This window comes from Epinephelus fuscoguttatus, linkage group LG15, assembly GCF_011397635.1.
Source record: "Epinephelus fuscoguttatus linkage group LG15, E.fuscoguttatus.final_Chr_v1".
In the NCBI taxonomy this organism is placed as follows: Eukaryota; Metazoa; Chordata; class Actinopteri; order Perciformes; family Serranidae; genus Epinephelus; species Epinephelus fuscoguttatus.
Window position 1 is genome coordinate 32,963,629 of NC_064766.1, and position 16,210 is coordinate 32,979,838.

The 16,210-nt window shown below is 40.4% G+C and overlaps 1 protein-coding gene across 2 annotated transcripts in view; it reads right to left on the reverse strand.

Moving 5' to 3' along the window:
• eif2b3 (eukaryotic translation initiation factor 2B, subunit 3 gamma) overlaps positions 1-14,664 on the reverse strand; it is a 51,407-nt gene extending 36,743 nt beyond the window's left edge. The window contains exons 1-3 of one of the 2 annotated variants that reach the window (XM_049598637.1): positions 14,510-14,664; positions 12,574-12,739; positions 7,804-7,961 (exon numbers count right to left, since the gene is read on the reverse strand). In XM_049598637.1, the coding sequence (XP_049454594.1) occupies positions 7,804-7,961; positions 12,574-12,721 (306 nt within the window). In that variant the 5' untranslated portion in view covers positions 12,722-12,739; positions 14,510-14,664. Of the gene's footprint in view, positions 1-7,803; positions 7,962-12,573; positions 12,740-14,362 lie in introns of both variants that reach the window. The other variant, XM_049598636.1, reaches the window with a different exon arrangement.
• Between the last annotated feature and the right edge of the window lie 1,546 nt (positions 14,665-16,210).

Genomic DNA, 16,210 nt, shown 5'->3' on the forward strand with positions numbered 1-16,210 from the left:
CCTGGTTCATTTTTCTGTCACTTTTCTGGCAGAGACTGACAATATCCCATAAATAACTTCCTACCTCCCTCTTTTACCCAGAACAACGAGCTGGGCTGGCTGGCTTTTAGCACCTTCCTATGGACTGGTCCAAAAACAGCAGCGCTCTAACATCATAATGACAGAAAGAAAACAAAGATCTCGGTGCTTGATTTCCAAAAACTCAAATGACAAAATATACCCTTACTTAAAAGAAACTCTTCATCATTTGCTGAGGAAGGACACATGAAGATTATTCTTTTACCATTTCACCCTCAAGAGATTATTCCCGTCATAAACTCAAACTATTTTCAACATTCCAGCTATGTAATAATATGTAAACCAATCCAGGCTTTAAACTGTATATCAATACACAGCTTGTGAATTCCATAGACATATCACTTACTCTACCACCAACGACAGGGAGCACAGAACAGACATCAATCCTATTAACTGGCCTCCATGGACATTACGTCTTCATGCGTGTATGTGTGTTTACATGTGGGTGCGCCCACATTTGTGTGTCTGTGTGTGCGGCATCCATCTGTCTGTCCAGTGATGAAGGCTGTCAGCGTAAGGACTAATCCCACCATTAGCACCAGCCGCCTTAATGACAGAGACATCTTTACTCTGTCTGTGACGGAGGGAAGAAGGAAAAGAAAGAGTGTGAAAGGGGGGGGGGGGGGGGGGGGGTGCAGTGTTGAATAAGAAAGACAAACACAAACAGAAAAAGAGGAACATTGGAAGTGTAAAAACACAAAGATGAATGGAGAGGTGTAGAAAAGACTGAAGCAAAAAGATAGGATGATGCGACAATACGAACAACAAAATACTGGCAAAACTTTATGTAATGCATTAACTAAATACATCAGTATACATCCATAGCATATTCTATGTATTTAAAACACAACCATCACCATAACTGTTTAACCTCAGGAGCAATAAACAAGAAGTTAAACAGTCCACTGCAGAACACATCTTAACCTCTGTCAAAGAGGTCATGAATTTGGCTCGGTTTGTGCGTTTGTCAGCATGATTGCTTAAAAACTACTGGCCCAGTTTTCCTGAAACTTGGTGGAAGGTTGCAGCCTGGGCCAAGTAAGAACCCATTAAATTTTGGAGCGGATAGACAAATTATTTTTTGCTATGCAACACACAATATTCACAGACTGGGCCATGATTACACATAGCAAATATTGAGGTGGCTGTGCCAAAATGGTGGGGTCGAATAGTGCTAAACAACAGTGTTGACAGAGCTGACATCATTAATGGAGGTTATCGCACTGTCTCTGGGGCAACCTGCTGTGTGTGTGCGTGTGCCTTCTGTTTACACGATGAGGCCGTCTTGCCACTGTGGGTCGGGACATCAGCGGTGCTAACAGTCTAACACTGTTACCAATGGCAGCACTAACAGTGTGATCATACAGTGGGTGCTCATACCATCCCGTATGAGCACCGCGCTCCTGTGCACGCCCAGCCCATGCAATGTATAGTGCAGAGTGGTGGCGATAAGACAGCCAGAGGGGACATGAATAATAGTACTTTGCTGTTAAATGAATGATCTTAATGTCGTGTATTGCACCTTCAACATTGTGAAATAGGGCATGGCCTTGGCGGAGGTTTTCACTCTTTTTATTGACCTTGTAGTTTTTTTCTGTCTCCCACATTTTTAAGAGCTGGCAATAAAATGGGAGAGGAAGCAGGAGTTCAACCTGCTTTTGCATCGCATTTGCAATTCCCAGTATGAAACAGAAACTACAAAGGATTAAAGAATTCACTTGATTTTGTAAGTAATAAGCACTGTGGTTGAACGTTGAAGAGCTCCGTGTGTGTGAGTGTGTGTAGAAGGCTGGTATCAGTGGGGTCAGGGGTCGTGTAGTTGACCTGGAGGTAACTCCCCCAGCATAACCTGGTCTGGACCTGGCGACAGGAAGCTGCCACGGCAAAGCTGGAGGTGTCTGCAGGAGATCTACTGACACGGAGACCCGGGAGACCTTTCAACTCTCTCTTCCCTCTATCACACACAGGCGAGCTTGAACACATGTTCAGAAACAGAGCACACAAGTATGCGCGCCGCACACATAGAAACATGCGCCTGCACAATCCCCACACACAGACACACACTGTCAGGCGACAGCAGAGTGGAGTCAGCTGGAGAGACAGAGACACTTTGGCCTTTCAACAGCCAGGATCTCTGGACAGGTCAGGACCACACACACTGATGCACACAAACACACACACATATAGACACACACTTATCCCTGTGGTCCAAAACTACTGCTTACACAATCTCGACCCATTTTAGTACGAATACTTACGAATACTGAGGGAATCTTTTGGTGTTAACAAAAAAATAAAATGGAAAGTAATAACCTCGCTTTACATCAACACCCAAGTCTGCAGCCTTATGCAGATTTCAGCTTGTTTCTTCTAATGTTTTTGGTTGGCTGATGTAGGTAAGTAACGATGACAGTGTGACCTATACTCTTGTAAAAAACTGTGACAAACTGCTCCTTATTTATTAACTGTAGAGATCGGTAATAAACAAATAAATTGGCCAAATACTTTGGAGAGTGTGAACATTTTGAAAACCTCTAAATTCTCTGTTGGGATTACACATGTGAGTGAATGTGTCTTTCCAGGATATACTCATGGATATCATACTAATACCAGTGACATTTCATAATTCTTGATACAAATTTCAATACCACAGTAAAAATAAATAAATCCTTTGTACTCAAACATACACTCCTTTATCAAAAACATTTAAATGAAACTAAAATTCTTTATTCATCCCTGATAATCTGTCTCAGAAGCGAAGCACTAGTCTATGTGGGTGCATGAGATTTTGTGGTTGAGGACACATACGGTAGGATGTCAACAGTTTATCGTTAGTCAGTGACCAATGTTGACCAGCGAGAATATTTTTGACCAGTTACGCATGTCGGTCTATAGGTACATTTTGCTGCTTTTCAGTTTAGTGCACTGAGCACCACCTGGATCTAATGGGAGACAGATTGACAACTAGCCGTGTAGCTAGCCTTGGCTGCTCTGCACTGCGCACCACCTGGGTCTGGGGGCAGCTAGCTAATGGCACTGCTAATTCGGCGATTACTACTAGTAATGCCGTCCCTGCAGCTGCACTTGTCATCGTCTTCCACGTGTTGTTATTCTTGCTTTTATTGTGTTCTTTTTTTAGCGTTTATCAGCAGACTAGAGATAGCCGTGTATGCTGCTGCATCAAGTCCGGAAGAATTGCATCCCCGGTATCTGTGGTGCTGAAGAAAAATGAGTATCACGTTTTTAGAATTTTGGCCTCGATTTGGTAGTGAAGTATCAGTTCTCATGACAACCCTGGCTTGGCTTAACATAACGTTCTTAAACTTAAACTATCGTGTGTCACAGGTAGGAGGAAAAAGGTAGTGCGAAATGGTTAAAAGATGTAAAACAAATGAAAAGAAGACAAGTCTCATCTGTTTGCCGTGTCCCTCTCCAATGAAAAGCCTCACGTCCGTCTCTCAGTCTGCTCTTTCTTCACCTTTTGTCTTGGGTCTTACAAGCTGACTAACATATGTAGACCAAAGGTGAGCCATTGAATCAGCAACTACAATGTATATACAGTTCTTTTAGCCTGCATACACTCATTCTGCCAGGTGATTAAGCCTGAACAATAATACAAATGTCAAAGAGGCTTTGAGCACACAAAGCAAAAAGTGCATGTAAAGTACTCCTTTCACTAGTTTGGCTTAGTGTGAAAGACCTAAGTAATAATCAGGCACATCCCTCCACTTTTGTGTAACTTTGCTGTTTGAAGAGTGAACAAAATAAAATATGCTGCTTGTAATCTCTCTTTTCAATAATCAAGAGGAATGACCTACTCTGCTCAGCCACAGTGTACACTGATTCCTGTAAGTATTTTGTTTGATAGGTTACACCAAATCCCCTCATGGGAGGGTGTTTGTGTAAAGAGATGAGTGAGTGTGTGTGTCTATACTGTACTCATGCATCAGTTTGACAGTTTGAGTGATCTCTGTGCTGGGATTTGGCAGGCCATGGTTACAGTTCCTCACTCATCACCCTCCAGTGTGCGAGTGTGTGTAACTCAATGCCTCTAATCTAGCTGGCTGCTCAAAGGATTAGGGACTCGACTATTCTCAATGGGAGCATGCTGGAGCTAGTCCTGTTTAAGTGTGTGTCTGTGTGTGTGGGTATACTATGCATCTATCGGAAAAAAAATCTTGAGGGAAGAGAATAATAAGAATCTGTATGGACCCATTCAAATGCCAGAGGAAAAAACATTAAACTCACTTGTCACAACAAATTCAGCATTTTAAGTCTCTGATAAATCTGTTTTCAAAAGCAAAGCCGACTGGTTTCTCTGTGAAGAATGTAATGAGCTGCCGTGGCAGGACACTTATGTCTTCAAATGTGCGTTTGATGTGGTACGCTCTGAATAGAGACGGTATCTGGAGATTTGTCAACTGAGACTGTTGAGAGTGGGAATTCTGAAGAGTTTAATGATTCATTTTTAATTTGTAGGATCACATTATTTAAAATCAATCTATGAGCCAAATTCACAGTGTTTTGTTCGATGACTATATTGGTAGTGATACTGCAGACAACTGCCAATAAAAAAACGAATGCAAATGAGTGCAGTTACATAAACCCAACGCTATTCTCTGCTTTTCTTTGTCAATGCTTCATCCAGACATTTAACTTATGTTTTAAACTGCAGTACAGTAAATTCTGGAGGCTGATTTATAGTTGTGCGTAGGCTCTACTCTGTCGCCAGGGCAAATGGCCTATGTTGTTGTGAGCATTTATAATTGTGCTGTGGTTTGCCTGTGCCGCTCTTCAATTTCACCTCCAACGCGCTAGTTGGTGGTACCGTTTCTAAGTTTGATGGATTCAACAAACACAGAAAACATATTTAGCAGCAATAACTTTGAACAACTCACGTGGTTCATAGACTAAAAAATTGTCTTTTGCTAGTGACGCTTTCCTCACATATCAAATATGCTAACGTTATCTGCACAAGACTAAGGGATCCCACATTTCATAAATTAGCCTTGCCGTTAGCAGACTTTTCCTCTGCTCATATTAGCCAGGATACATCACACACAAGACTTCAAATGCTATTTTGTGGGGGCTTTACTGTCTGTAGCGACTGCAGGAAACTAAAAGTCGCTGAGAGCCTGGGCCTGTTTAACTTGTCTAACACCCCAACAAACAATAAGCTGAGATCCAAAAACACATCAAATAAATGTATTAATGAAAAGGAATCAACTTATTGTAACGTCCACAAACATATAATTAAGATGATCACAAAAAATAATAAATAATAATACCCCAAAACACCAACCAAAAACACATACCAATACAAAATATAAACCATCCCAAAACGTATTAATCTTACAATTCATTCCTTTCTAAATTAATTCATGGCTCCTACACTGTCTTTCCAATTTATTGCTCCTTATCTGTAAAATGAAAGTAAATAAAAGTTTTGCTTCTACTGAAGAAAATACTTTTTTCAGTTTACAAAAATGAACAGGAGGTCTACGTCGTCGTTACATTTCTGTGGAGGTGCATGTTAGGCTACAGCGTAGGATACCCATCTATGCAGAGCCTACGGCATAGATTAATTTACTGTTTTAGTGCCCACCGCAATGCAGTAAGTAAGAGTATGAAACACCCCTAAAAGCTTACATATTGAGTGAGTCATGTCAAGCTCATTACCCAGGAGATTATTAAAGAGAAAAAGCATCCAAAAGCTTGACTTCATAGATGATTGAGCAGGTTGAATTAATTTTTCCTTCCACATCACATCACAGTTTTGTGAACTTGTTATGTCTCCCTTTTTATTCCCTCTATCAAGTGTATTTCAAGTACACGATTTTGGAGGGTATTTGTATATCGATTCAGAATCATAGACGACAATAGCTATGATTTTAAAGTAAACTGGTTTATCCCCCACACCCCTAGAAATTGTAGAAACACCAAGCAGGACACAGTAATTATACTATGAAGTACAGATCTCTAAAATTCAACAATACTGAGCCAACTCCATGAGAGCATTAATAATCTAACAATAAACAAGAGAGACAGATTTAGAAATAAATCAATAGTTATAAACGCACAAAACCTCATACAAACATGTCTTCATGGTCTCAGGAGGTCAGTTGGAACCATGGCATATACTGAGGGACGACATATACCCCAACATACCCAAACACAAATGCTGCACAGATGTGCATGACTACAGGATGAGAATAAATGGTGCACTGGGTAAACTGGCAGCACGGGGAGTTTGAGTCTTAACCATGACCTCATCTGTTTAGAGAGAATCGGATGAAGGGAGGGATGGTGGGATCAGCAGGCAGGATACAGAGGGGGGTCTGGAAATTGGGGTTGGGGGTCACGGATGCCATGTCGGCAAACGTGTAAATGCGTGTGTGCCTGTGCGTGTTTGTGTGGATTCTAAAAAGGTGAAATGAGGCACTGCGGCGGCCTTGACCATTCAGGGGAGGGAAAGGCACGGATCAGTGGTCACCCAGCAGTACACACAACGCCCACCTAAACCTCCCCCTCAATCTTTGTCATTTTCCTTCTCTACCTTCAACCTCTCTCTCAATTTTTTTTCTTGGGGTTCGAAATTCCACAAGAAAAAATCCCTTTCATTACGAATCACAGGCTTGAAGAACACTGGCTATTGGTAGTGGCAATGTATAATGTGTTATTGCGCTCTCTCCTTTCACTACATAATAAAGCAATATTCAGTTTATGTTCATTACAAATAACTTAACGAAACTGCCTAGCTCAAATTAAGGTTGTAATGAGTCAACAATTATTGATTAACAACACTGGGACACTCCTGGATGAAAACAGGCGCATTTACCAAGGGGCTATATTTAAAGCACCACTGCGAGTAACAAAGCTTGCATCTAGAAAAGCAAGCAACCAATAACAGCAAATGAAGTTACTCCATTTTCCTTTTATATTCTTAGATCATTGAGCTTGTGGCCGAAAACACTTAAATATGGACATTAAGCTGAACAAGAGAAAACGACAAATTTAAACTCTGGGACAGAAGGGTCATGGCAAACCGTTTAAATCTCTGTAATTACTGAAATTATTCAAGTTTATTATTCATTTCAAGTTTCTATCATTTAATTATCTGACTCATAAAGAAAACGTATCTGAGAACATTTTGGTTGATGTACTTGCGAATCTTAAATCTAAAATTATTGCTAACTGTAGCTATAATAAGTACAATGCAGTATACAAAATTCCCAATGCAAACCTGAAACATCAGGCAGGAAACTGACCTTGAAAGACCATTCTGTTGGAAGGAATTTAATTCGACTGGCATGAACTTGGCTATACCCCAAAGCAGTTAAACATGGAGTCTGAGATTCCGGAGAAAGAAACAAATACACCTCTCCAATCAGTGCTCCTTCAGAGGCTCGGGTAATATTTCTGACGCTGTTTAAGTTTCATAACTATCCTGATGTAGCTCCGTTCCTCGTGGGCGTGGAGGTGAAAGAGGGACATTTGCCTGCATAGTGTTGTGTCAGCTCCAAGCCACTCTGTCTCTCATTTACAGAGCCAGGACTGAGAATGAACACCAGATATTCTTTTCAGCGCACACACAAAACGATCAGCTAGCAGTCCGTGAGGAGATATTCACTTCATTTTAAAAAGTGTATTGGATTAGAATAGCAGACTTCACCTTTAATGATAAATCCCCCGCCCTCGTGTCTACATACACAAAGATACACACACCTTGATCTTCCGCTGGATGTGTCTGAGAGCGCCTGCGGTGCCCATGTCTCCGTCTTCCTGGATATATTCCCAATCCAGATTCATCTTCGTGTCCAGCTTCATTTTAGCGTCTGTGCTCATCATCTTCTGGACCTCTTTGGTGGTGATCACTATCACCTCTGAAAACACAGTTCACAGAAAATAAGTATCAGACAACCCACACTGTAGAAAGCTGCAAAAATTGCAAATAACTGCAGTGTGTTATGTGTTGGAAAGCTATTTTTGTTGCTAATATAAAGACAAATTTTGCTATGGTTATGACATTTTTTTAAAATGTCCCTAGGCCTGTTATTCACAGGATAAAGAATTGTAAAATCTTTCTCTCTGATCCTTGACTGAATGAGAGAGTCCTTCAAGACCTATTAGGTGAACCAAAATGTGAATTCCTGCTCCCACACAGCTCAGAGCAATTCCTTGATGAGTACAAAGCTGCCAAATAAAAAGTCCACAAGATGTCTTTTTGGACATTTTTGTATCAGTTACTCACCATGTGTTGCCTTGCCATGTGTTTAACTGATTAATGAGGAGTGTGTCTGATGTATGTATTTTGTATTTAATTTGATGCACTGAGGTAACTGGGTGACTATGTGTTGTAATGCGTGTATTTTATGTTGGTTACTATATGTTTATTGATTGTATGTATGTGTATGCTGACCCCTAGCTCCAAGTCAAATTTCTCTAAGGAGACCAATAAATGAACTGAATCTGAATCTGAATTTGTAATGAAAACCTGTTTTTCTTGCATGCCTCAACGGATATCGAAGAATCCAAATAACGTGAACATTCTTGATGACCTGAAGTAAATAAGGTCCTCATTTAACAACAGCAAAACTATATTAAAATGTCTGTTTACAAACTCGTGCAGGATAATTTAAGTTTCATTTAACCAGTCCCATGCTCAGGACTTCCCAAACACATGCATTTCACTAAAAATTTACGATTTAAAACAGATCAGTACAAACAGTTACACACACGGACGAGTCGCATGCCTGGGAACTCTACTCAAGCAGAGCTCAAATGCAGGTGCAGCCCAGGCCTGCTCAGGACACACTACTCCAATGCATGGTTTTATATAGTTATAACATTTAACCTTGATTGCCTGCGTTTGGGAAGTACTGATAATATGACTGGATAAATGAGGCAGGAGTTGTGTGAGAGTTTGTAAACAGATGTTTTGATATAGCGTTGCTGTTGTTTAATGAGGATCCCTGTTACTTCATTTAATGAAACATGTTTGCATATGTTGGATTCTGTACTCAGTGTGGAGGCACGCAAGAAAAGCAAAGTTTTCTTCATGAACTTAAGGTAACACATGGTGATTAATTGATATATATACAGTATAGAATTGTTTTGTGGGTGAAGTATTCCTTGAAATCAGGCTAAGACCACAGCTCCTTTTTTTTTTAATAAAGTTGGTAATAACATTAACAGACCACTTTATGAATCTAGAACATTGCAGAGTCCGTCTGGTTTAATTAGCCTTGTCTGCATTAAATGTTTTCTACCGGGCATTTGTTCACTCTAGCTGTGTCAGCCTAGTAAAACCAAATTGCAGGGCTTTGGCTAGCTGGCTGCACACAGTAAACTGCCGGCCACACAGGATGATTATGTATAGAAAGCTAGTTTTATTTAGGCTAGTGAGGACCTACAGGCTTTTATAACAAACAGCCCTGTTTACTGGCAAGAGCAGCATACTGCAACAAATCCCTTTATAAGCCCCGAGTTTCTGGACCTACTGCATGCTGTGGCACAAGAGGCAAAAATCTGGACTGTAAATCTAGACAGGAAATGCACACCTGACAACGGCTGATGATGTGATGACAAGCTGGTGAAAGTATGAAAAAAGCAGCACAGTCGTAAACTCAGTACCTTTTATGCGGAGAGAGAGCAGTGCTGCTGGGGGCAATTTGCAAAAGTGCCCGTATTTTTCCGGGGTAACAAACATCTTAACTACCGCTGACCGTGAATGGAAGAAACAATTAGAATTTGGTTCTGCTATTAAAATGAACGGATTCAAAGATGGTGTAACACATTTCATAAATAACTATTTCCTATTTATTCCTGTATACGTTTCAACACCGGTTGAAATGTACAGTCCAAATTTTGTAGTCTCTCTTTCAGTATAAAATCACAGAGAAAGTGTGACCCACCTGCAACATTAAATTCTGAAATTCATCCATCCCAATAGATTAGTTACTGTCTGTAGAACTGCATTTTGTATTTCCATAGATGTTCTCTGAATTTAATAGCCACAACAAATGTCAACTGCAATTTATATTAAATTTTACATCATAGTTTATATGAATTTCTTGTAGTTACAAAAAACATTTGTATGATCTTCTCTTTCAACCTGTCCATGTCATGTTATAGGGAAATGATAAACTGCAACAAAATCAGTTTTGCTCAGTGACATTTGCTCTCTAAAACACCTAAATATTTAACAGACATCGACTTTAACTTGCTTTTTCAAACCAGTGATATAACCTAACCAGTGCAAATGTCTAAAATGAAAAACAGTTATAGTCCTTGTGTTTGAGTCGGAGGTGACCTTTTCTCTAAGTTCCTCTTTCCACGTTCATGCCAAAATGAAGTTTGCAAACGTTTTGTTTCAGGTTGTCCAAGTGAGCCACATTTCTGCTTCTTTACATTTTATGTGGAAACCAACCAGGAATGCCAGTGCACTCCTGTAACAATTTCCACCCCTGTCTCTGACACTCTGGATGGAGGGCTAACAACTCACATGACGCCACTACCAAGAGATCCAATTAATGTGAAGCTCTGACTAGGAAATGTTACAGTATCAGACCTGACTGACAGAGCAGTGCATTTCTAAAATGAATCCTCCAGCCCTTGATTATCTCATTAATCAAGTGTAGGTTAAAGTTAAATTCAAATTCCATAATGATGAGAGAAAGATCTTACTTATTGTTTAATTTCGCTATTGTTTTAACTGATTTAAAGGTCTGCTGTTTAGGATTTAGTGGCATTTTGTGACTGAGGTTGCAGATGGCAACCAACTGAAACATTTCCCATGTGCCAAGGGTGCAGGAGAACCACAGTGGCTGATGAGAAAACGTGAATGACCCCATCAGTATTTAGTTTGACCACTCTGGGCTACTGTGGAAACAATGTGGTGCAACACGATGAATTTCCATGGAAGAGGACCCACTCCTAATGTAGATATAAACAGCTCATTCTAAAGTAATGAAAACACAGTGTTTCTTTAGAGGCCATGCACACCCACACAAGTGTTTTCATTTACTCTGGCTGATTAGACCTCTGCTCAGCTTGAAGGACAGCAGATCACTAACGATGTCCCGCCCTAAAGCGTGCAACAAAACTAAAAGGAGAGTGAGGGAGATGTCACTCAAGCCCTGTTTGTATACTCCTACACTCAATCATGCAGCATCATTCCTAATGTAGTATCATTTAGTGTAAGGAAATATTTAAAGGGCCAGGGTGTAAAATGGGTTGAAAACAGTGACATCAGTGGTCAAATTCTAGATTGCAGGGCTCACTCACTCACCCCTCCCGTCGGGTAAATGATGGTGACCTTGTAGGGACAAACAGCCTTGCGCAGACACGAGTTTTTCAGGAGTAGGTCTATCTAGGGACGAGGTGAATATTTATTTAGAAATCTAAACCATGTTACGACGATATTGTAATGAATCCCTCACGAGCAGGAGACTAGAGTAACGTTCGGGAAAAAGGCCAGTTTATTTGAGCACTCCAAAAACTCCGGTAACACTCCAGGGGGTAAAAGACTCCGTCCCAAACTCTGACTCTTCTAGCGTAACAGACACACTCCATACACACATACCCGCTTACAGTACCTTGCGGGTACCCCCTCCCCTCTCTGCTCCACCAATCTCCAGCCTGCACACTGACTGACAGCGTAGCCTGTAAACAGAGCTCAGCTGTTTATTTAGCCTAGCAGTATCTCCGGACTATAGTAGCTGCAATGGACGACTTTGAACACGATTTTGAAGAGTTTCTTGTAGCGGACACAGACCCAGAGCCATACCTGTTTGAGCCGGAGTACACAGATGAGGAACTCCATGTGTTTGATGTTGAGCGGGCGAGAAGAGAGGCTGAATCCTCCGCTCCCATTTTGCTGCACAGAATGGGATTCGGTGCTACTGCTGCCATCGCTGGGGAGATATATCATCAGGAGGAAAAGCGCCACAGAGAGTGCATCACAAGGAGTGAAGTTGCGTCTTCTTTTCCTCGCAGATGACGGTTAGGGTTCATTCTCTCCTGTTGCGTGGTAAGTGTGGTCCATTCGCAAACTTTATAACTAAAAAAACTTTTCCCTACTTTCTATCGACGAACTGCTAACACTCTCTGCTGTTTCCTCCTCCTTCTTCCTTCCTTCCGCTGTCTTCGTTGGTTTATTTATACACGCAAAACGCATTCTCTGGCTGGCTGGATTGTCTGCTTGGTCCGCCGTACATACATACCGGCGGCGGAAGATGGCGACCTCTCTAAAGCAAGGCCCTTGCTATATATATATATATATATATATAAGCATAATTATAAGGCTACGAAAACCAAACAAATTTTATTTTATAGCGATTATACACTTATATAAACATATTAATGGGTAGAATATTCAGAATAATACTCGTTAATACTCAGAGGTCAGTAGTAGTGGTAGCAGTATTTGAGGCAGGTGTAGCAGTTGTAGGGTGTATCAGATGTAGTGGCAGAAGAAGTACTTCGAGCTCTCACCTTCAAAGCCCACCCTCTCCAGCAGGTTCAGCGGGTACCACATGAGGGGCTTGTTGCCAACAGGCAGCATTGCTTTGGGGGTGTTGTATGTCAAATCAGTCATACGAGAACCCCCACCAGCTGCCATCAACACGGCCTGGAGCTCCATGATGTCTTCTGGGGACGTCTACCGGAGAGGGACAAACAGATTGACGGAGAGTTATATTCATATACACTGAAAAACTACCACAACTTGATGAGTTAACCTGTATAAATATAGATGTTGTATGTGGAGTGTAGGTGTTGTGTAGAGACACAAGGTTGCATACAGTTAACAGTATACAGTTTGTGTACATCTATGTATTTTAGTTTGGTTGGCGCTAGGGTTATAATGGTATGGGATTTTCATGGTATGACTGGCTTCTTTAATGACAAATGACAAATGTCAGGGTAGACTGGAGCGTGTTTAGTGCAGCCTCTGCAGTGATGTGGGCGCTGTGTCAGACCGTTGTAGTGAAGAGGGAGCTGAGCCTGAAGCAGAAGCTTTCAATTTACTGGTCCATCTATGTCCCGATCCTCACCTCATGGTCATGAGCTCTGGGTAGTGACTGAAAGAATGAAATTGCAGATACAAGTAGCTAAAATGAGTTTCCTAAGAAGGGTGGCTGGGCTCAGCCTTAGAGACAGGGTAAGGAGCTCGGACATCCAGAGGGAGCTCGGAGTAGAGCAACTACTCCTTCATGTAGCATGGGGTCAGTTGAGGTGTCACAGGCATCCTGACCAGATGCCCGTACCACCTCCACACAAGTCCCGCTGGAAGAAGGCCCTGGGACAGACTTAAAACAATGTCACACATGTCTCAGCGGGCCTGGGAATGCTTCACGGTCCCCCAGGAAGAGCTGGAAAGCGTTGCTGAGGTGAGGGACGTCTTGAATGCTTTGCTCAGCCTGGTGCCCCCTGCAACCCAGCTTCAGATAAGCAGTTGAAAATGGATGAATGGATGGATAAGCAAATGTAAACGGTATGATTCCCATCAACTTTTATATTACAGTATACCTTGAAACCGGTATATCACTGCAACCCTAGTTGGTGCTCTAAGTGGCATTATGAAACTGTCGATGATGCAGCTCTGGGGTGAAGTATTTTACCAGAGGTAGCCACTTGATTACCTGTTGGTAATGAACTGTCTAACTCATTGTTGGTGACTCAAAACTAATGCTAAATGACTACTGCACACTGAGGAAAGAAACACCTTTGCATTTTACTCCCCTGTGATGCATACAAACTTTAATTAAAACAGTATTCTCATTGATTTGGGTGTTTTTTTTAACTGATTAACATAAGTTATAGTTACCTTTTGTTTTAAGTGAGTGCAATGTTTTTCCACTAGAGTCACATGGAAGACTATCAAAAGTAAAATATGCCTTTTTTAATATATGTGTGTGTGTGTGTGTGTGTGTGTGTGTGTGTGTGTGTTTTAGGCAAAAGGTGAGTGTGCAATTGTTCACAGCATGCAGTCACCCGTTTTAAAACAGTGTTGTTACTGTACTGTACTTTACCGTGCGAGCATAGTCATTTTTTGCATATATGGCATAAAATCACGAAGCAAGCAGCATTTCTTGCTGCATTATGTCAAAATGACACTGGTCATCAACACAGCAGCCACCGTTGACACTTATCTGATACAACTAGCGGTACGCCGGTAATAATAAATGGTAAAGGCACACCGCCAACTGAATCTAAAACATTAACAAGAAGGTGAAAGTGTCACGCTGACTCGCTGCGTGGTTGAAAATAAGTCTAAATGTACCTGTCAGAGATCCCTGTTGATCCGCTGCCACTTGTAATGACAGCAGCGGCAGACGCATGTAAAGTTGGCTGCTGTCACTGTTATTAGCACTTAGCTAACGATTAGCACCGAGCAGCAGACGATACCGCTGCTTTAAAGACAACTCACAGGCAGCCGGACACGTCCTCTGGAAAGCAAACACCCACTCCGATAAGCGCTGGTGGCAGAAGTTAAATTACTCGTTGAACTATCTGACAGAGCTAACGTTAAGGTAGCTAGCAGCTAGCATTGAATGATGACACCTGGGTGCGTTCAGTGAAATACGTCCGTGTAGGAAACTACTTCCTCCGCAGAGTGGTTCCTACAGAGAGGAGAAGAGCGGGGGACAGGTTCGTGTTTTCATTGATTATTCTAATTATTAAAATACTGTTTTACATGTAATATTCCTGTATTTAATATTTTAATAAAGCGTGAAAGTATTAGCAATGAAACGTACCAAAATAATTAAAAGTAAAAGTACTTATTAGGCAGGATGGCTCCTGTCAGTGTTATATTATTTGATCATAAATGTGTAATTGCTACATCAATTTTATAGTTATCGACTGTGTCTTAATTCTTCATTTCATCTGTAAATTATGCACCATATTTTATAAACTTGTAAAACAGACCCATACATTTTGTAAATAAAATATTAATCTGAAGACTAACTAGTAACTTTAACTGTTTAGAAAATGTAGTAGAGTAGACTGTACAATATTTGCCTCTGAAATTAAGTGGAGTAGAATTATAAAATATTCTAAAATAGAAATACCCAAGTGCAAGTACCTCATAATTGCACTTTATTACTGTAGGCCTGCTTGATTAAATGTGCTGTCTTGTATTAGGTTATTCTATGAGAGAGACAAAAAATCAATCATCAAAAATAAATTAAAAAAAACATAGATAGATAGATAGATAGATAGATAGATAGATACTATTCACTTATATTGACTCAAGAATCACCAACATATTAAAGGAATATCATAAATTGATGACCATGATGATTATACAGATGATCATTATTACAAAGAGAAAAAAATATAATAAAGATACATAAAGCAAGCTCTTTCTTGATTCTAGAAAATGCTTCACATGGCAAAACTGGAAGGACACAAGACAATAAAATATTTTTAAAAATATTAAGCACACACAAAATATGATGTAGCATCACATAAAATCGGATAAATGCAAAAACAGCTATCACTATCCAATCCCATCAAATTCATAACCATTGCCATACACTGGTTACATGGAAGACACATCATCAGCTTACATAACCACCCAATTAAGTAACCATAGTAATAAAAGAAAAAGCAATGACTGACTCTACCATGAAGGAGGGGTGGGCAATGCCTCAAAATTATATTGATAATGTCATATGACACTAGATATTGTCTTAGATTTTGGATATAATGTCGTATGTGTTGTTTTTTCATGGTTTTAAAGGCTGCATGTTTAGACTGTTCTGCTCTATTACTTTCCTTTACCCACTTAGTATTATATCCACATTACTGATGATTATTAATCAGATATCTAATTGTGTAAATATTTTGTGAAAGCAATGTCAGCATGGAGGTATTTGGTCAAAATTATGGTGTTATTAGATTTTTTCCATATTACCCAGTACCCAGAGTTATGAAAGAGTTTCATGAGTTGTTGTTGTCATTGATGATGTCATGTCATGTTTTGTCATGTCAAACCATGTCATGTTTTTGATACATTTTTTAGTTTTTCAGTTGCTTTTATTTCCAGTTTCTGTCTGCAACTGTCTGCAAATGACTGCTATTAAACATATAAAGACCTTTAAATACACATTCATTTTTTTGTCCT